We start from the raw sequence: 22,935 nt of genomic DNA on the forward strand, positions 1-22,935 counted from the left end.
GAGAGCCACTGGTTTACAAACCAGCCTTTTTGCAGCTTTTGTGTTTCTAGTAGTGATGAAAACTGCTGCCATGAGTTGACACTGGAGATGAAGCAGGGAGATAAAGGAGTCACACCTGCAGTCCATGGCTAAACTGTACACACTCCACAACATTTTAGCAATGAGAAAAATATCTGGCTTCATTTAAGAGTTCTACAATTTCTGCTGAAATCATTTGCAATCATACATGTTTATTTCCTCTCAAGAAGAAACAGCAAAGGACACAAAGGCAGAAAGGCAGGCAAAATGACACTCAAAGAGAGTTGGGCATACAGCACTCTACTGTCTCTCTCCCTTCCTAGGACTTTTTGTTCAACTGGTAACTGTAATAACATTTTGTATTTGCCATATGTTTTGCATTTTGACATAGGAAGTTATCTACATGTAGATATCACAGAATCTTCCTACTGGAAACTATTTATTTCCTATGTAAAAGGAAGCTAACTTTTTAATTTATTTGGACAGATTATATTCCATTACAGCAAAGAAAACTGTTATATTAATGCACCAGTGCTGTTAAAAATGCATAGACTTTCTTTAGGAGCTGATATTTGTAGTGGTTCAAGATGCCAGCTTAAATGAATCACTGCTTGGCATATAGTTAGTAAAAGGGGGAAAACATCCTGTGAGCAGGCAGCATGCCAGCTGAACGTTTTAACATGACTACAGTACACCAAATGATCATCATGTTGCTTTAGAGGCTTCTACATACAGCGCCCTGAAAGATTAACATTGCCAACTGTGAGAGTAGCTGCCTATTTACAGACTAGACTAATTTTTCTTCTAAATGGAATCCTCTGGCTTGTAATAGTATTGCAGTGTGCCACTGCAATAAAATAGAGTACATTTTATAATTTTCAAATTATAATGTTATTACAGGTGTAAAAGTGAAAACATATGAAAAACGCCTCCATGGCAATAGGAAGCAAAATCCCATTCTCAAAACCCTGTGGCCAGCCCAAGAGATGTCACAGGGATTTACTTTTTCCACTGTACTGACAGCACATTTACCAAGCCAGTGATATCGAGCTATGGAAAATGGCAATGTCTTGTCTTACTTAATAGAGGTATAGCACATAATATACAGATACATGGCACAGGTCAAGTGCCAGGAAGTTCCTAGAATGCAGCATAAGCAAACCTCTAACCGAGTGACACAGCTTTCTATGTGGAAGTTTTCCTTAGCTGATGGTCCCACCAGAGATGAAGAAGAGGAAACTACTGTGGAAGACTTGCTATCACAACAGTGGCATGGGAAGACTTAGAGACGAACTTCAAAGAATACTTCCTTGTGTTTAAAAGAAAGTGTATATATATTTACTTAATCAACTTCACCTTTGCCATTCAAAGAAGTACTTCTCTATACCTATGACTGTTGTTATTTTTCAGTTACCCAAGTGATACTTACATCATTGTTATACAAGCCCCAAAGTGACTTTTTTTTCATATTTCCATATATATGGAAATCTTGATTTTACCCTAAACAAAAAACAGCTGTGAAGCATGCAAAAAGAGCTTTATACCATTTCTGTTGCACTGTCTTGGCTTTGAACATTAAAAGCTGTGCAGAGCTTTTAGAGTAGTTAGAACTGAGTACTTCAGTGGCTAGACCAGGAACTCAGAAAGGGTCGGTGAGCAGGAACTCTGATCCCAATCTTACTGCTTCACCTTACACCTAATCTGGTGCAAGAGACAGCCCTGCTTTCCCTTTCCACTCCCCAGCTATATTTCTCAGTGGACCTAACTGCTATACGACCACAGGAAGAATCAGATAATCTAGGTATTTCAACAGAAAACTGTTAATTTTTGGAGTGTGTTTCTATCAGGTCAGCTGACTGATCTTACTTACTCTGTAGACTGAAATTACAATGTAGTTTCTCAAATAATAAAAACCCCCAAGCTGTCCAAACCGATTTATTACTTTTCTTCACAAGCTCTGCTGTCAATTCTATTAAAATACATAGCTATTGAAAGAGTTAGATGTCTAGGTCAGATTAATCTGATCTCCTTCTGTAAACACAAACAGAAGGAACGTATCCAAAACATCCCTTATTTGAAGGGCTACTTTTAACTTTATCCTTTTGATTACCACTGATGCATAGTTGCCACTATATTTCTCTCAGATACACTTCTGACAACACATTTGTTGTTAAACAAATGAAGGACTATCTACCTCATGACCTTTACTATTTTGATTATCTTTTCTATCTCTTCAACCGTTAATAAGAACCACATACCCATCAATAATTATATACAAGCGATCCATCATTAAGACTGTAAAACAACTAGATACAGGGTGTCAATATTATTTCTGAAGAGGCACTATTCCAGTGGCAGTGCAAAAGAGAAGTAAGAAAAAAAAGGTTTTTTAATGTCTCATTGCTAGAAAATTGTTCTTGTTCAAGTCTTATGATTTTTGCTGTTTAAACTGAATTTTCATGTAATACAAAGCTTTGTTATCTAAACTTCAAAAATATTACTAGCTAAATCCTATAGAACATATGTGCTATTTACTCTTCTACTTTTTATTCAGCAAGTAATCTGAAAAACATGAGACACAGAGCTTATGATCAGAATAAAATCCTGGTGCTAATTAATTCAGTAACAGAATTTCATTCAGTCCAACAAGGCTGTTTTCATCTTGATGACACTGGGACTGGATGCTGTGGCCCACTGCTGTTCTAGCAAAACAATTACCTTTTCTTCAGGAATCCTGCAGCGCATGTTTTCCAGGTAACTTGATGTATTTTCCACATTTGTATACCTCAAAAGAATATGAGCAAAGTCTTCCTCACTGATGGTGTTCATCCCGTTAGAGTAGGAAAGGAATTCTATCTCTAGAACCTCAGTTTGTAGGTTATCCATAAATCTAAAGCACAAACATAAATATGAAGAAATAGTAATACTTTATATTTCTACTATCCATGTCCTTAAAAGACTCGTAGAATATAAAGCCAAATAGCATTATACAAAGTAGTTCCCTTTTCATAGCTCTGATGGTAAATCCCTTATCTATGCTGCCATATTTTCTAATCAGTACAACAATCCTAACTCAAAGACGAAGTGGTTTAGTAAGGATTAAAATTACTTAATATTTACACTTCTAATTTACTTCTAGTTTGTGTTTGCTTAATTTTCTTCTTCAGTGGGTCACTGATCTTTATTTTTATATGCTAGAATGAAAATTCCATCACGGTACTAAATGAATTCCCAAAATTTATTCCCCATACAGTTGCAGATTGCGATTAAACCTTACCTTTCTATCAAGCGAAGTATGATGAGCTCTTGCAGCCTTCCAATCTAAACTTTTTTTTTTTAATACTTCACTATTCTTATGATATTTCTATAAACTCTTCCCAACTTAACAACATATTTAGTATATTCTGGACACCAAAACTGGATAAAGTATAAAACCAGCTACATATAAAAAGGAAATGCAACTTCCCTGATTCTACCTGATGTCCTAGTTACACAACCAAGGATGAAATTAGCTCTCTAGTCACAGTACTGCACTGGGAGCTCATGTTCATCTGATTGTCAACCACAACCTGTTACACTTCCCCGTTACAGGTTCCCAACGGTTCCCATCCTGTAGACACTGTCTGCAATGCTCCTTCCTAATAACTAACTTGACTTCTAAGAACTATGAGGAGCTCAAATCAAAAGGATGTCTAGGCAAAAGTATAAGTGCAAGGCAAACATACAATAGCACTTCTCTCACCAGTCCAGAGTTTAATGATTTTTTGAGCTGGTAAAGTAGTGTTGAATAAAACTTGATGGATCCCTCTTTCATGAATATGTCTACTAGGTTGTGACCTCTTCAGCATTCACAACATCTTACAGCAATAGATGGACATTTTAACTAGATGCCTTTTGAAAAAGTAACTTCTTTTCTGGTTCTTGTTTTGAACTCACATCAGGATTTCACTTGATGACACAGTTTGTGTATTATGTGCAATACTGAATACTTTTCATGACATACATAATTTTAAGGCAAAATATTTTGCAAACATCTGATTGATTAGAATGCACAGTTAAGTGATAACTATAAAGACAATAGGTGCTGGGAATATTTACTGAGGAAACAATAACCAAATGCTATATCTCTTTCAATCACACAGAAAAATACAGTTTTATAGCTCTGTTTTTATGGCACTTTCCCTATATTTTTAAATTCTATTTTAATTGGCGTAATAATTAAGCCAATAGCTTCCACTGTGCTTTCACTTTTTCCTGAAGAAGGTTGTTCTAAGGTGCCTACACAATACCTTCAGAAAAATCTTTACATTTAAATACGTCCCTAAGAGCAGAGATGCACAAAAACTTTTTTTTTAAAGCAGTGACAAACGAGGGGGGGTGGGGGTGGTGGTGTGCGGATTCAAAACCAAGAAAAAAGTTCCTACATACCAATAAGGACAGGGTTGGGGTATAACCTCTCCACCCCAAACCAACGACGCACAGAAGGGCTAACAAAATTTGCAAATGCAGCAGCATTAGTACAGAACTTCTTATTGTTGGTCCACTTATTATTTTGCTCTTTGTATATATAACACACACAAAGGGCATATAAACTTTATATACATGTCTGTATAAACTATGTATATAGTCATATAATACACATTAATTAGAACAAGCAGACAAGTATTTTTTTACAAGGAATTAATAAAGTTGAGACTCACCTATAAAAATCTTCAAAGTTCAGTTCAGCTTTTCCTTTCTTGCCAAAAAAGTGTACAAGCAGTGTAGTATCTGACAGTGAACTTGAAATATCATCGGCACGCTTAAATATTAGAATAAAAAAAAATTAAAGGCCATGATTGGATCAGTTACAGAAGTATAATCTGAGAATGCTTGTCATCACAATACACCTTTCTATTAAAAGAGTTTGTATTTTATGTTTACAGTCTTAAAAAAGACTTTAGTATTAAAATCCATTAAATTAATTTAGTCATGCAATTTTCACACAAAATAGCATTAGGCTGTTAATTGCGTTTAGTAGAAAACACTTAAAACAACAATACAATATAATGGAAGCTGCAATGAAGAGGGAAAAAGCATGAAAAATAAAACCAGAAACTCTTGAGAAAAAAAAATGTTCTAGTCAGTTGAGGTAAACTATAAAAATAACTCCCTTAGTACACAATCTCCTTTCCCTTCTACTATGCAACTACAAAGAAATTAAAGGGCGTTACTTCATATACTCTTATTTTATACCTTAAAATTATTAAGTATGGGATTTTATTCCAAAACAACTCACATCAGTCAGGTATACTTTATATGATTCTTTTCTACAAGTAGCAAATGACTACAGTTTAAATTTTATTGCCCAAATATACTTCAAAAAACAAACTTGTAAGAAATTTTGAAGTTTGACTCATTCTCTTAAGAATGTTTCTCATCTACCAAGTATGTGGTCTCTGCATCAGACAGGAATCTTTGAACATGTACTAATACTTTTTCCTTAATAAATAGTTATCAACTTTGAAGGCACAGAATTAGAATAGTAAAACCAGCTATTTTTGATCATGTGTAATAGCAAGAGTTGCAAATAGGAAGACACACATATAAACAGAAATAACTATCATCAGTGTATAAATAGAAGTAACTATCATCTATGTATAGTGATTGTGCAACATTCCACTTTTTTACTACACATTCGTTATCTTTAACTGTTGTGTATATGCATTGATTTTACCTTTTTTACAAAGAAACTCTTGATAGACTGAAGAGCTAGAAAAATAATTCAGTAATACAAGACTCTTAAATAAGCTGTAGTATTCCACCATGGCAACGTCCTTCTGGCATTAACATGCATCTGCCAACATTTGAAATTCAAAAATTAATATATTTCGTCTCCTTGCTGCACCTGCCTAGGGAGAACCTTCTGTCCAAGCTCTCATTTTTCTTACAAGAAAAGCAAAGAGTGGAAGCCAGTAGTCTCTGCTTTTCCCAGGCAAGCTACCACCCATCAGCAACACCATATTTTTGTGGAAGTGTGCTTGCCAACTCTACTGTTGAAGTACAAAACAGAATACACAGTAGAGAAACCTAGTAAGTATTTGGGAGATTAACAATACTAATTTATCACCATAATGATAGATTATAAACCTATGGGATTTAATATAAGTATAGAAAACTGTTTATACAGATCTATAAAGGTCTGCATATACAAACCTGCAAGCTTCACTCAGAGTCCTTTAAGTCTGACTTTATTTCATAACTGAAGAGGCTATAAATTTATAACAGAAGGAGAAACTCTAAACGAAGCAACTAGGAAGAAATTTTGAACAGTATGCAGTAGTTCAACATCATGTACCATGAAAAACCATTTCATATCTACATTCTCTGAAATATACCATATTAATTTCAAATTTACATACTGATGTGTACAAAATGTAAAATGCAATATCCATTAAGAGCATTTATGTATCAACAACAAGGAAAAACATGAGGCAGTAACAACATGAATCCTTTCCTTTCAACATCCAAGAACTAAAGATATGAGAGAGACTTTTCTGTACTTTAGTATATTAGGATTGTCAAGATTGTATTTCAAGTACGCCAGCTTCCTGTTTATTCTCATATTCTTCTCCAAGGAGAAATAAGATGACATAGTGTATATATAGGTAGGGAGATATTTCATGTCCTTCAATTAAGACAGCTCTGCTCTTCAAGTGAGCAAACTAATTCAGAAAAGTAATCACTACTTGTCTTTTAATATTGTTATCCTCCACTACAGGACACAATATACTGAAATGCAGATACCCTGATTTCTGACGTCTTTTAAGCAATTAAATCCCTAAGCACATTCAATTTCCCTCAAGTACACTGGAAAGATATCAAATGTTAAATTACAGCCTTTCATCTTGCAAAAACGTTTCAAAACCTTGGACTTAGGTTGCATCCACCCATATCTAAAGAACCATTTAAAAAAAATACAATCTGTAAGTCTTTTCACAATTCCCATTTGGTCAGCCTCTGTAAATGAAAAAACCCCAAACAAAAACCTCACTACAGAAACTCAACCCAGTATGCTTCTCTGCAGAATTGCAGGCAACTGAAAACTATTCTCATGCTCCTGCATTGATAGCATTAAATAAATTCTCTCTCTTAAGGGGTACGGATAAAAAAAAAAGCCTTTATAATTTAAAACTATTATTTATTGTTCATAATAGAATGAATTTTGTATTTTAGATCAGTGAAAATGAAATGACCACACCTGTTTCCATATATATGAATACAAGCCTCTATTTTGATCTAATATATATTGCAGTCATTTAAATGAGAATAAACGCCTGCCTCATTTCTCTTTACCTCTACACTAACTGTAATACAGATACAGGTAAAGTGACAAACAGGAGACACAAGTGTTTCAGTCACCTTATTGGCTTGCTGCATAATGGCAACATCTTTTCTTCTCAATTTCCTAACCTGAAGAGCAGTAAATCTATTTTTTTTTTATATTCAGCAAAATTAATTTCAAGCTTTTGACTACAGAGGGTTGACTAAAAGTAAGTTACACTCATGAGCAATGGTCCACTCGTAGCAACATATTCTGAGAATGAAGTATGTATATTATGCTTTGAATTAATAAGAGCTTTCTTACTGCAAGTCCTTGATTTTTCTATAGTGATAACAAATCTACTGATTTCCAGTTTCATTTAGTAATTTAAGAATAAACCACAAACTGAATTCAGTGATAACTGGCATATTCCAACAGGATGGTGTAGTTGCTAAATTACAAACAGCAGAAACAGTACTGTAAACTGCCCTAGAAAGAAACTGGATGTGAATAACTTCCCCTCCCAAAGAGACCGTAAGTTGACTCCCACAACAACCAACCTTATTTACTTTCCTTTTCAACTTACACAAGGCCTTCTCAAAAGGCTATGAAACAACACAGACCCCAGTGTCACCTAACTTTATGCCACTTGCTTAGTACACATGGCTATAATATTATGCAGATGTGAGAGTACCTAGGAGAGATAAGAATATGGATGAAAGCCAGCCGGCTCAAACTTAATCCAAGCAAGATAAAGATGATTTATGTTGAGAAGTGGGAAAAGGTCAGTGGAGCAAATGCAGGACATGATTTTTCTTCATAAAATGATTTACAAGTGAGCAGAGATATTTTTTATACATTTTACAGAAAATTTAAGTCAATGTTTAGTTTAGCTGCTGTTAAACTTCAATTACATTGTAGTTACAGATATTAGTCTGAGGCATCGGAAGTAAAAACCCTCTCTCTCTTCAAATTAAAGGTGTGTAGAGATTACCAGACTTAAGGCCACCTATACTTGGGGCTGAATTTATGCCAGCTAACTGTAGATTAAGACGACAGTTAATTCAGAAAACTCAGTGCCCCAAGCTCCTTAAACAGTCAATGAAGAGTTGCCCTCTCTCCCCTCTATGTCTCCCTTAGCTGACTAGACAAGAACACCGATGTTCTGGGTTGTAAAATTTGGTGGAATAAATAAGGGCTAATAACTGGACTAATAGTTTAGGAGCTCATCAATTTAAAAGCAAGCAACGAAAGGCTGGGTATACTGCTTTATTGCAAGATTACTATGAACGTATTATTACTATGAATATTGCTATAAATATCGGTACAAAACTCAATTCTGTAACACTACATTTTGGTTTGTTCAAAGGCAAATGAACTCAAGCTGAGAGGTACAGAGAAGGCCTATTTGATACCTGTGAAATGTATGTTCTACCTTAAGAGAAAAATCAAAGACCTTGTGGTGTTTAGCCTATGGTAATTAAAACTGAGGGCTATGACAGTGTTTATAAACACAACCATGAATAAAAGATTAACACTAAAGAAGAAAAAGCCCTATGAAAATTAAGGGACAACAGACTGGCATAAAGGGACTATGAGTAAATTTAGCCTGGAAATTAGAAAAAGTCCGTCCAAGTCCTCAGGTTATTCAATACCTTCTGCAGAGGAACAGCAGGGACCAAACACTAATTACTTTTAATATGGAGCACACATTGCTTATGAAGCAACGAAAAAGATTGTTTTACCCTGGAGGTCTGTTTCAGTTCCTTGTTCTTTTCTCATTATGATCCTGCTTATGAAGCATGGGACTTGAGACCAGAGTCAGTGGGGAGCTGCTGTATGTCCTTTAATGCCACAACCAGCAGAGCAATCACCCTTGCTGTACGGGGCACAGAAAAGCCTAAATGACCTAGTTTTCTGACCATCTTAAATGATCAATACAAATAAATGTCCTAATTATCTAAAAGCGGACCATGAAACAAGAATCCTATTAGAATTTAAAGCACTATGGAAATTAATTTGACAGCTCAGTGATATTGCTAGTCCTCCATAATGATCATGTAACATTAAAAAAGATTGACTAATCTTTTGGTTACCTTAAAACATTTCTGGTTTCATCCAACAATTAGAACAATCTTTGCATGATACTGTTTTTCTGAAGATAAGCTCTGATAACATACATAAAAAGCACATTAAGGGCCTAAAGATTAAAAGCTTAAAGGGCTGCAACTCTCATTAAAGTTGTCATATCACTGGACCAAGCCTAAATGACAAAGTTTTCCTGAATTACTCTCTGTGAAATATTGTCACTATTAGTGTTAGAAAATGCTTCTTATAGTAAGGACTGAGGAGGATTTGATCTTCCAACTCTTTCAAAAAGTAACTTTGCTTTCACTTGGAAATAACAACTTTCAATTATTGCACTGCATGGTACCAAATCCATTTCATCTGAGAACTTTCAGGTTTAAAAAAAAAAGTAATCAAATAAGAAGAAACAAAGTGCATAAAATAGGAAAATAATCAGAACAGAAATAAATAAAATAGCAGTCTGTTTATGGACCAGGGACAGAGGTTGTCTTATACCTCTGCAAGGTCCGAAAAGAGTGCTTGGCTTGTGCTACGTCTCAAAGTATCCCAATAGCTTCTGGGGACAAGGTCCTCTCCTTCTGTTTTAAGAACCTGCAGAAATTTCAAGAAGCACAATTGTTTGAAAACCAAAGAACAATAAAACAACCGCTTACAGACTTTAAAATCTTTTCCAGCTGATCTTCAAAAGCATGGCTTGATTCTTTTGCTTCTACACAGGGAAATTTCTACCCAGTTACATGACACTTTGTAAATGAAAGGAACGCTGGTCTGTTACAGCTATTTGCTTATTACCCGTAACTCAGCTGTGCCAAAAGTATCACCAGACTCCACTTTCCCAAACAAAATAAATTAGAGAAAGCGTAAAGTGAAAATATTTATCAAAAGTACAAGTGAAAATATCCATCTAAACTCAGTATTTTGCTGTTGTTTTTCCTAACGATTTTGTTTTGCCAAAAAAATATTAATTTATATACTTTAGAAATTTGTTTTCTCATTGGTCAAAACATAAATATCACCATACAACTAGTTATATGAAATTAATTTCATCCAATAATCAGGATGACATCCTTGCACCAATAAAGAAATGCAAAAACCAAGCCTAATAAGTCCAACTTCAACTGTTAACATATCTATCAGGAAAACACTATGCAAATCTGATGATCAAACTTACCTTGTTTAAACAGAAAGTAAGTGTTTAATCTCTCCAAGGAAAATACGCTTACCTTTTTGCTCTGAAATGTGTCATTTTTGGAAGCCTGAAAAATCCTCCCTTATTAAAACAGGCCTTCCTTTATCTCGCAGTTAGTCCTGGAATATCTATGCAATACATTTCTTTTTTTTTTTTTCCCCAATTACAGAATCATAGAATCATTTATGTTGGAAAAGACCTTTAAGATCACCATCAAGTCCAACCGTAAACCAACGCTTGTCTTGAAACAAAAAGGACTGTGCCAGAGATCTTACTACTGGGGAAAAAAACCCCAACCAAATAGAATAGAATAGAATAGAATCATTAAGTTTGGAAAAGACCTCTAAAATCATCAAGTCCAAATCTAGGGGAGGTGATCCTAAGGACAGCAGAAGTCTATTTGAACTTGGTTAGGGTTATTGCAACTGAATGAATTTTCCTCTTTCTCTCCACAAGTTAATCTAAACTAAGTCTCCTACTTCCACGGCTCCCCACTCACGTCCATCTGGGCAGGCGAGAGGAAGACAGTGAGTTTGATCTTCTAACTACAAATGAAAACCATTATCTTTTTGACTCAGCACATACTGTTTGTTCTCTTAGAAGATTTACACTGCAGTGCGATGTGTAAAATCACATTGTTACTATAAAGAATACTGTACAGAGTTGAAGGTTTATTGTCTCTATGTATTCTACGTTATGTCAACACGTTATATGTACTGCTTCTATATTGCATACTTCCTCCACTAACCAATTCAACTCAGCTCTTTCAGTAAGTTGTCATCAGAGAAACATGACAAACTACCAGGAATTATACCCATGCTTAATGTATATTATACTTTTGTTTCCTTTTTGAAAAATTCTGGTTTTATCTTTCTCTTATTATGGAGTAACAGTTCCTGTGTCGTGGCCACAGTATTCTCATATATAACTCCATTCAGTCCTAAATTGCTAAACTTAAACAAATTTGTTTACTTCAGTGTGTACAGGATTAGGTCCTTAGCAGTTTCTTTTACACTTACTTATCCCTTTGATGTTTACTGGGTCATGTGAATGAACAAGACCTCATTCTTTTATGCATACAAGTCTGTAATTATCTATTTCAAGTATTCACTGAATTTGTTCTCTTATAGGAGATTTACTTTAGCCAATGGAATTAGTACTTCTGGGCATGCACATTTTATTTTCTTTACATGCATCTCATCATAGTTATCATGTTCTGGTTGGCATTTGGCTAGTGAAAGCACTCATGCAATACATGCTGAACTAGCCTCAACATACAACTGCAGTATGCACCGGAACATGACTTGAAAGAATTAACCCATGCAAATGAAAATACAAACATATTTAACCCATTTTAAATGTCACTTTATGCACTCTATGGCTCATAGACCTTGACGCTTCTCAAAAAATTAAAACTGTTTTGAAGGATGAAGTGAGGAGAAGGGCCCAACACAGCACTTTGGACTATCCCAGACATTTTAGGGGTGCATCTCCTTGGTCTTGAGTATCTGTCTTCAACTCCCCAGGACATCAAGGGAAACTCAAAAGGCTGCTACGCGTTTCAGTAGGAGAAAAAGAAACCTGAAGTATCAGTTTTCTGGGCTGGGGGATTTGTCGGATACTGTGAATTCCTATACATCCGAGTCTCCTTTGTGTGGAGATCTCCATTCAGGTAGAAGGAGGGCAGAAAAGGATGCTGCACACCTGGGCATCATCTTGATAAAGAGTTTGGATGTGGCTGGAGTCTAGAAGGAGATTTTTTTACTAAAGCTGAGAATTATTATATGAGTAGGAAAGCCTATTTTGGTTTCAGTTTAAAATAGAAGGCTGCACAGGAACATGGCAACCACTGTACAGCATCTTTCACTGCAGTAAAGCCTGATCTAAAATCCATTGAATCATAAGGCCTCACATTTCCCACTACATTATTCTCAGAACATTGCAGCATCTACATCATGTCACTGCACCTTTTCATTCAACAGACTTCCTTCCTGCAGATTACACAAATTGCATGTGCTGACTTCACAGGAAATAAATCTGTGCATTCCTGTGAATGATTACATAAAGAAACAGACTTTAAAACTGGAATTTCACTAGCTATCTAATTCTTGTAGGTTCCCTCCCCTCACTTTGAATATCACAATAATCATACAAACCCAAGTTTAATTCTTCTAGTTTAACATCAAATCAATCTTTTTTTACAACAGTTTTACTTCTGCTGTGATCCAAAAATTAACCAGGTTATGATGAAGACATTAAAAACCCCAGAACATCTCTCTCTTGCTGACTCTCTCTCCAACTCCTCAAAAATGATTGAAAATAAGTTTACTGTCACCTAAATAATACAGTGACTATTTTCTATAAAATCCTATTCTAGTTCAGCACTGAAAGTTCTTATTTATTTGTTCTGTTAAGTGAAGCACAAAAACATAAAAGCTATCTTCTGGTTTCTTTTTTAGGGGGGCAGGGTGGGGTGGAAACGAAGAGATGAAGAATCCTTTAGACTAATTATTACTTCACATTATACACAAGGAGACAAGACAGACCCAGATCAAATGACTCATGCAGGATGACTTGATTTACATACATTACTTAAAAACAAGTCTATGATTTATTAAGATATATTTTGTCCTTTCCCTTAAAAATATTGTTTCCTTCATCTTATATAAATAGAGAGCGCAACCTTTCCTCCTGGTAGGCTTGCCTGTTTCAGAATCCATGCAACAAGCATGCACAATCTTTTACGCAAGTAAAGATCCATCACATTTTTACTGATTAGCACAAGTAATTTAGTTGATGAAATAGATAAATATAGTAGATTTTCTTATAGTATATTATTTCACCTCACTGGTGAAGACTACATAAATTGAAAATAATTACAGTACATACACTGTTAGTAGAAGTATGATATCCATAAAGTTGAAGACGCTGACATACAGCAAAAATGGGCCAAGCCAAGTATCACATGTCAGAATGAAGCCAAAAGGAAGGGAAGAAAAAAAAAAAAAGACAACAAAATAGGTTAATACAAGCAAAACTTTATTTTACATATTATTAGATTTTTTTTTTGATTGGTTTTAAAATGACAGTGAAGAAAAAATGGCTTATCTTCAATCTCATTCTTCAAATTTTCAAAAGAGAAGTACAGAGTTGCAGAGATTACTCTCAGGAGAAATGTTCCATTTTGCAATCTTTACTTTTTCCAAAAGGTCTCCTTTGGGTGTAAGTTTCTTTTGTTCAGAATAAACAGTGTGTGAGAGATTCAACAATTGACCTACAGTTTTGAAAAGTTGAGAAGGATAGGTCTCTCTGGGTGGGAAGAAAAGATCCCTTTTTATACTCAGGGAAGGTTTAAAAAGTATTAATGCTTGAAATTCAAACTTCCTATGTTTTCAGGGACAAAGATCCCAGATCAAACATCTATGGTCCCAAAAGGATAATGGACACTATGAGAAGCTTTGCATATATGTCAAAACGTCACTTACAATAAGGAATTTTTGCCATAAATCTGCAAATTGCAAATGAAGATGGTTTTTTCTGCTGTGCGCTTGACAGAAACTTGTCCCTGATTTTTATTTGTCCAACAGTAAAATAAGTTCCTGCTGCTGCTGCCAAACTCCAGACAAACCACCACAGACTTGTCTATTTCTGACTTACCTTTCTTATGCACATAAGAAATGCAAATTTGACATAAGAATAAGTATTCAATACTCCACAAAAATCTATTCAGATAATAAACAACTAAAAACATTTTGCATTGGTCATAACAAGTATTTAATTAAAAAAATTAAACCTGAATATAAAATCTAAGTTCACTTGTAACATTTCATCAGCTATTTTAAAACTATTATGTTAATAACAAGCATCAGGATCAGTATGTCTACATGAATAGCTTCAGTTAGTTATGAAAGCAGAAGTATAAACTGCAGTTTAGGCTAAATATTGCTTTTTTTCTATATATAAAGTTATGCACATTCTTTTAATGACATGAATTTATTGTTTAAAAAAACCCTGAAAGTGATTAGTGAAATATATACATGCACAACTTTGTCCTACATCAAAGAAAACCAACTAACTACCAGCTGCAACTATTCTAATTTTACTTACCAGCATTGCACGTTTTTCTTCATCTCCTTTTCTTTCTCTCTTTTCATTTTTTTTCCTGAAAATCTCTTGTAGCTAAAAACCAAACCATATTGTTCTTACTTAGTTTTCGGGCTATTTCACATGCTTAACAATCATTCGTCGTGAGCAACACTTCAAACAGTATCAAAATGTAGGTCTTTACTAAAATATCAGTGTTTCATTGATGCTTTATTGTTCATATTCATGCCTTCATGTTGCTTCTGTGACCTTCACCACCACACAGAAAGGAAAAAGGAAATACTTTTTCCACAAAGTAAGGCTAATAATTCTATTTGGGAGCACAATACTAAGAACATCCTATTTAGCTCTACATTTTAGTCAATCCAGCCTATACAAAATGGGGGAGTTCCAGCCTTTTTCACCACCTCTAGGCACATCCTTTCTTGTTGGGTACTAATTAGTATCTGTGTGGCTATGTAGTCAGATGGATCAATCTTTTTTTACATATTGTTAGTTTCCAACCACATCAGTTCTCAGTCCTGCTGGCACAAGGGAGGGGTGGAAACACCTGGTGGGGGTGAAACATTCCCCTTCAGCAGCAACAAACTACTACTCAAGAGTAATTTATCAAGTACCCTTTTTTTTCAAGTCTGATCAAAGAATACCTTCAGGTCCTGTAAGATACCCTTTCACAACTTTCTCTACATTAAGAGCTTTAAACATGACTTCTGAGAAAACCTCAAATACAAGATTTAAAACATATAGATTCTTGAGCATATTTATTTTTTGAAATTATAAAGTCTTCAGAGTAAGAACTGGTCTGTACTTATCTTTCTTTGTAAGTATCTGTTTTATTTAGATATTTTAATTTATAGTAATACTTTTTAATAGTCCCAAATCATTAGAAAAAGGTGTCACAATGTTTACTCTTCACAGCAAGAGAGAGCAGTATTAACTACGATGCCATCTTTATCTCTATCAGTGAACTTCAGCTTTTCAAAAATTGCACGTGAAAATAATGTACTGCCACTTCTAGCATTTGCTAATCTCGAAGTGGGCTGGAAAAAGAATAAACACTGTGGCTGACAAATTTGTCCTATCTAGAAGATGGTATTTTCAGAACCAAACATCATGGCATACAGACACAATTGTGGCAGTCACTTCAAAGACCCCATTTTACCTACCAGAAGTCTGATAAAAACCTGATACTGTAATGACATGCACACAGAGCTCCCCAGGGATTGGAATGTGAAAGATAAAGTGTGTGTGATAAATTTTGCAAGCAAATTTTCCAAATTCAATTTCAGAATACCATATTTCAGAGAAGGCGGATGACTAAGACAAAGGGATCAGCAAGCTCTACTGCAGGGGTATGACAACATTGAAATAAATGAATACAGTGTTTAGCAACTAAATAGCAAATGCATTTATAAATAACATTTTATGAATTTCCAAAATTGACTACTGTGTTCTGGGATTGCCTATAAGGCAAATACGGACCAGAATATTGTGTGTGTCACTGTATCTGAGATCAATTTACAAACCTTGGTATGTTTTTTCCAATTTTTTTGAAACCTACAGACACAAATTACTGTAACCTATGCTGACAAGGGAAGAGTCATGATAGGACATTTACTTGGATTGCCTAGAGTATTACACAGTTTGCAACCCAAAACTGTGGAAAGAAGAAAGGTAAATGAACAGAGAGAATTAGAAAGGAAATACCTTGTGAAAAGTGAATTGACAAGCCATCAAGTAGGAGAGAAGAGTGGCAGTAATTGAAAAACCAAAAAAGATCAGTAAAAAGCAATGCATCCTTGGATGTATTTCCCCTGCCACAGAGGCAAAGGGAGCAGGATTCTGTTGCATTCATCATTAAAGCACTTGCTAAACTGCTGGAAATGGATCTTTTGTTCAGAAGGAGTGCTATAGGATACCGGCAAGTAGAAAAGTGAATGCAAAAAGGTCTAGGAGTACTTTCATAAGAACATTGTTTGAAACAGGATAATGAGACTGACTGCTGAAAGCAGCAAAACCAAGATCTCCTGTAACAAGGCAACACAATCCTTCTTTTCCCTGACCTCACCCCTATGACATAAGCAAAGAAGAAAGCATAAACACGATGGAATTAGTTTACAAAAACACTAAAGCTGTTACCAGAAAAATTAAGTATTTTTCAACTCTTCACTACACGTACTCTTCAAGAACTACATAACATGTGAACCCTACACCAATCTCTTCAAAGCCTCTTTATTTGCAAAACTGAACAGTATTAACTATACTTCCAATTTTATGATAGCTGACTGTAATCAATGGAGAAGTATTTTGCAAATGTTGGATATAGTTCAAATGGTAACACTTACAGTCTCCTGCTTCCAGGCACACAGGAGATGATGCACACCCAAGCAAGGTGAGTGCAGATGCCAAATGTATATTCTGGGGCCAGCTCTATCACAGCTGCAGCATCACTGAATCAACTTTTATTTTCATATTTACTTTTATTTACATAAACATTATCTATCTGCCTATCTATCTATTTTAGACTTTCTCACTTCAGATCTAACATTCTGACTTATGGGTTTTGATCTAATTTTTGAAGAGTCACTGACATGGTAATCGAGCAGAGTGACAGTCAGGTTTAATCTATAAAAATTTGTTAAATACAGTAATAGGCAGACAGCAGTATATCTAATGTTTGAAAATTCTCCTTTCTTTCTTCTATCCACCAAGTCTGGTAACAGAAAAAGAATAAGAAGAAATTTTTATCAAGGACCATGACAGAACAAATAAAAAGCAGGAGGTGAAGAGGACTACAAAAGCATAGTTAGAAAGAAAGATGCAATATTCACAGTTAAACGTTGTCCTTGCTTCCCGCCTTATATACTTATTTGATTTCATTTTCAGCATCAGTTTCCGAAAGAGAAAGCCTCCTGCTTCAATTTCCTCCCACTTAGCCATTGTAATGTGAGCTTTTTTTTATTTTTTTAAAGTTGTCAGTCTATTCCACCACATTCTGTTTTACTGAATCATGTAAGACTTCCCCCCCCCCCCGCCCCAATTTTCCTTTGGCCAATTAATCAAATGTTTGCTGGCTTTTTCCCCCGACTGGAGGACATGGTTATTAGGAATTAGCAAATATAAGGATGTGTACATTTAATATTAGAATACAAAAAATTATTAGCATGCCACAATTTGCAAGTGGTGACAGCTTCCAAAATAAATAAGACCTGTTCTGCTTAAGCTATGTCACCAGAAAACAAGCCCCCAGATCTCAGACCTCACTTGCTTGAAAAGGACAATTGAGGGAAGTTCAGTGTGTTGAGGAGAGTTTCTTTCACATTTCTGTTTTCCTTAGGTTAGCATAGATTATCTGAATTGAGCCTTTTACCTTGACTTGAAAACAATTAAGAAACAGCACACAGGAAATTAGGGTGTCTTCATTTTAAATAAATTGTGGTCTGACACTTAAATCCATTCCATCTGTCTTTTTCATTCTTTTTATTTTGTTCCATCTTCTTCAGTAAGGCAGTGGGCTTTTTTTCATATGTATTTACTGTATTTATTTATAAACTCAACTGCACAAAAAATGTATGAAGATAAGAATTGATGTCTTCTGCAAATTTTTTTTTTACAAACATCTGATTCAATTCTTAGAAATATTTTTATTTCTATTAATCGCCTGTACTTCTTCAGTAGAAAATACAGGCCTTGTGCAGTCTTCAGAAAACTTGTCTAAACCACGAACAACAAAATTTTAGATGTTAACTTCTAAAGAAATGTCAAAAACTATGTTTGCCATAACCAAGTGTTTCAGTGTAATCCCAAAGACATCTTCTGCGTATGGACATTACCAATTTAGAAAACTCTGATTTATACTGTATTGTGCAGTTTGTTAATGTAAAGCCACATAGTCATTGTAAAATCAGCAGCCCCAATGTTGAGTGGGCAATCTTCTGCATTTCATTTTTTTTTTAAAATGATCAATTTTTTACTTCATCACTGACGTTCATTTAGAATAGCATTAATTACTCCTCCCATTTCTTTTAAAATCAGAAAATAAATGAAATTAACATAAATCTGAAATAACCCTCTTGTTCCAAGGCTTTTTAATTTTAGACTTGTCAGTGCAAACATCATTCTCCCGTACTTAGTGGATCCCATGACCTGAAAACTTATGAAGTATTTGAATTTTAAGATGCAATTATCAGATTTATCATGATTAAAATCAAAATATAGTGGATGATTTAGATTTCTTGAAGATTTTTGGCTCAAGTGCCAAATTCTTCTTAATGCACAAATCTCGATGACATGTGAAATAAGTTAATTTTTCTTTCAAAGTCTGGACCTTTCAGAACTGTTTAAATTTCTAACCAGAAGAAAAATAAACTCTCTGCTTAAGTAATTAGTAAGAAGAATTTACAGAACTGCTTTTTCCAAGCAAGAAACCAAGTAAAGCTTTCATTTGAAAAATACTGTAATTCAGATTTGTAATGTAACAAATCCTTGGATGCAACACAACTACTGCCAAGTTCTAGAAGTCCTGCCAACTGTTCCAAAGCACATGAAAATTCTTCAGCTCAAAGTCAGTTTTGCTCTCAAGAATATTCTCCTTAAAAAGAAATCACTGAACCCCAGTTTAGCAAATTCCTTCAGCATATGCATTTCATGGGCTGAACTAGATATATGCACAGTATGTTTTACTTTATTACAAATCTTGTCCAAAACAGATGATAGTGCCACATTATGTCAGTCAATATTTTAAGGTCACCTAGGATTATAAGAAGAATGAATAACAAAGTGAAGTGGTCTCCCAGGAAAAGATTCTTTTGCAAGTCCCTCCATCATTATGGCAATTAAATAATTCTGCTGACCATTGATACAGCAATATTATTTTAATAGCCTAATTATCTCTGAATGTAGTAGCAATTAAAAAGATCCAGAATAAAAACTGGAATTAAGCTTCAAAAATCATTATATACAACACACCAGTGCACTATAATAAGGAGCTACTATTTACAATTTACATTACCTTGCATTTACTATTTACATTAAAAAAGGCAAATAAACAACTACCTTCAGTGAAGAATAGCTCATTTTCTCATGATTATTGACATCATCATGAGCCTCAATCCAGACCAAAATATGACTTTCAAGATGACATCAAAGTATTCAAAGACTGAAAATATACATACCACTAAGAATTCCTTTTTGTCCACCATCTCATTGCCATCAGTATCAAACATGTTGAAAGCGATTCTAAAACCTGCATGTGGCTCTGCCAAAAAAAACCCCATTCAATTATTTATTTGCTTGGAAAGAAAGCAAATATAAAATTCTAAGAAATTATTTGGTGTCTGTTCATAAAAGCCATATCTTCAACTAATTTAAATTAATACATTTGTGTACATAGTAAATGCAAACCATAACATCTGTGAAACAATATTATCCATGTTATGAAAACAGAAGGCATGCTCACAAATTCATAGATTAGGTGAAATAGACATTAGAAATAGAACATGAAATATCCAAGAAAAATATCTCACAGTAATGGCTGGTTGGGTAGTTAAGAGTGTTAGTTCATAACTAGTGTCCATTTTATGTTACAAAACACAAATTTGTAAAAAATAAATTTTCTATGGAAACACAGTGTTCTAAAAGACACTTTAAAAAGTTTTGCAAAAGGGTACAGGATGCAACTTCTGGTCAAAACAAATGATGTGTTGAAAGAGACCCAGAATTTTCTTGTTTACATGCTTAGAGTCATTGAAATTTGAAATCAGGTTAGAATTTTAAATTATTTCTGAAACATGGGGACTTTGACGGTAACTGTAAGTGAAGCCTTTAGACAATGTTTTGGTGATACTCAGTGATTTGCAATATGGATGTATTACAGCCAAAAGTTAGTCCAGGTAACAAAAAAAGGATGGAAAAATATCCATGGATCCAGCAGTTAGGGATTGTAAGGGTTCAGGGTCAAGTTCCTGCTCTGATTCATAATAAGAATCCAGATCATGTCTGAAAAAAACCCTAATGAATCCAACAGAAATGTTTTAATTACATACAAATGAAAGACGAGTAAAACACTTTGCTCCTTCCCCAAAACCACCTCTCAAAATATCAACACAAAGTCTGTATCAGGCTTAGTTTACTCTAACTGTAAGTTATTCTGTTTTGGTTTTATGTGTGGTAGAACAAGTATTCCATTTTGCTAGTGTTTTCTAACATAAACATTTACTTTAGTTTGACATATTTTATATTTTTTCATTGTCTCACTGATGTCACCCATTCTGCACTAATGGGTGAAACAAACCAGTAATAATGCATGTGTTTCTCTTCTCCCTATATTCATTGTCCTTTATAAAGTTCAGTAAATTCAGCTAGAAATTTTGTAGGAATTTCAAAGAAGAAAATAAATTTAAGCTCTTAACTGGGGTTTAGGTGAAGTGTATGGCTCAACTTTCTTAACAGTCAGTAAAAGGTGTTCTAGATAATAAAGCACTTAAATAAAACATAACACAAGATTCCAGTAGGACAGGAGAGGTTCAAATGGACATAGAGAAGCATGATACGTTTTTTTCCATATTGGGATATGCTGGGGGAGGGGGCGGGGAAAATGTATTGTATTGTAACATACAGCAGTACATTCAGAGTTTAGAAATTCATATGGAAGTTTCGGGGTTTTTTTCTCCAAAAATACTTACTTGTTAAAATACATAAGAGGAATAAATATTCTGTGTAAGATATCACACCTGAAGACAAAAAAAAGTTATGCCATATTAGTTTCACTTTGTCTACACATCCTAAACTTGAAAATATTAAATCTATGTATAAGGAGAATTTTTGTACATGTGCATATGCATATCCATACTCATGTACATGTGACTGTATTCAACCCGATCAGTGAGTTATTTGTCTAAAATACTGATCTATGGGGTGGGGGTTTTTGTTTTGGTTTCATTTTGAGCATTTTAGGGGAGGAATACGTTAAATATGGCAAATAAACAACTACAGTCAGTGGAGAATGGCTCATTAAACAGAAGCTGGCTAGATTCTTAGAAGCTAATATAAATGATTTATTCGATTTTCTTTCCCAAAACCCCACCAATAATTCATGACAACACTCTCTTAACAGTATGAGAACATTTACTCTGAGAACATTAATAGTGCTCCCTCCTGATATGTACTGTGTGAATACAGTTCTTGACTTCAATATGTGCTTTGTAAGTGTGTGTCGTATAATAATTGAAAACTTGGCCTCAAGCATAGATTTGGGCTTTTGAGTTGTCTTTATATGCACGTTTTCATAATCATCACCTGAAATTTATATTCAAACTCTTACTAAATGAATGTCTAAACTTTGTTAAATATTTTTAAAGCCTGTTAGAGACATTTCTATTATCTCATCTTCTACGTTCAGAAGATCTGCAAGGAATACATTCTGAGCTTTTCATCTTTCATTAGATGGCAAAAGGCAATCACATTCTGGAATTGCACTTGCTTTTCTCTTCAGAAGTGATTAAGTCAAAATTTAAATTAGAACTGAAGCCAATATCCAGAGAGTATGTCTGGTACCATAACTTGCACTTCTGCTTTATTAGCTCTGGAGTAAAGAGATAACCTTGCAGAATGCCCATAGTACCAGTGAAGAGAAGCATCTTACAGTTCAGTAAGAACTGAAAACCATGACATGCAGCTCTCCCAAAAGCCCTTAGCTCTAATGATCTTTGAGGCTGAACTAGCAAAACTGGTTTCTGATTTCTAACCAATTGATTTCATCTGTCCTCCAAAATCAAAAGTGTTAACAATATTAAAATATTCACTATATCAAAAGAGTAAAAAAAAAAAAAAGTATTTAGATGCCTGAGAGTAAAGATGTCTATCAGCTGGGATTTTCAAAAGTTGCTGGCTGTCTCCTTGATTTCAGTCCAAGTCAGGTGCAAAAGTTTTTCTAAAATCAGCCACATCTTTGGATATTTAAATATCTTTTAAAATCTGACTTAACTGAATATGTGACAAACTATGTAAACAGTCACCTGAATTTTTTTCACTGAAAAACCTGTACAATTAAAACTCAAAAGATTGTATCATTCATGTGGATTTTACAATTATTGAACACATTTAACATCAGCACTTCAAACACTGCCAAAGTAAGAAACTTTGGCATTTTCTACTAATATTTATAGCACAAAAAGTTCTAAATTAATTCTGTCCTGAAATAATACTCAGGAGGGACTTTCTGTCCTTTTGAATA

At 34.5% G+C, this 22,935-nt stretch overlaps 1 protein-coding gene across 6 annotated transcripts in view; it reads right to left on the minus strand.

Moving 5' to 3' along the window:
* The window catches only part of MICU3 (mitochondrial calcium uptake family member 3), a 57,902-nt gene that overhangs the window by 14,361 nt on the left and 20,606 nt on the right, over positions 1–22,935 (minus strand). For 2 of the 6 annotated variants that reach the window (XM_052779971.1, XM_052779972.1), the window contains exons 5-11: positions 21,386–21,433; positions 19,877–19,959; positions 14,706–14,777; positions 13,488–13,526; positions 9,905–10,000; positions 4,719–4,819; positions 2,737–2,908 (exon numbers count right to left, since the gene is read on the minus strand). In XM_052779971.1, the coding sequence (XP_052635931.1) occupies positions 2,737–2,908; positions 4,719–4,819; positions 9,905–10,000; positions 13,488–13,526; positions 14,706–14,777; positions 19,877–19,959; positions 21,386–21,433 (611 nt within the window). The remainder of the gene's footprint in view (positions 1–2,736; positions 2,909–4,718; positions 4,820–9,904; positions 10,001–13,487; positions 13,527–14,705; positions 14,778–19,876; positions 19,960–21,385; positions 21,434–22,935) is intronic. The other 4 variants (XM_052779974.1, XM_052779976.1, XM_052779975.1 and 1 more) reach the window with 2 other exon arrangements.

The sequence above is a fragment of the Harpia harpyja genome, chromosome 2 (genome assembly GCF_026419915.1).
Source record: "Harpia harpyja isolate bHarHar1 chromosome 2, bHarHar1 primary haplotype, whole genome shotgun sequence".
In the NCBI taxonomy this organism is placed as follows: Eukaryota; Metazoa; Chordata; class Aves; order Accipitriformes; family Accipitridae; genus Harpia; species Harpia harpyja.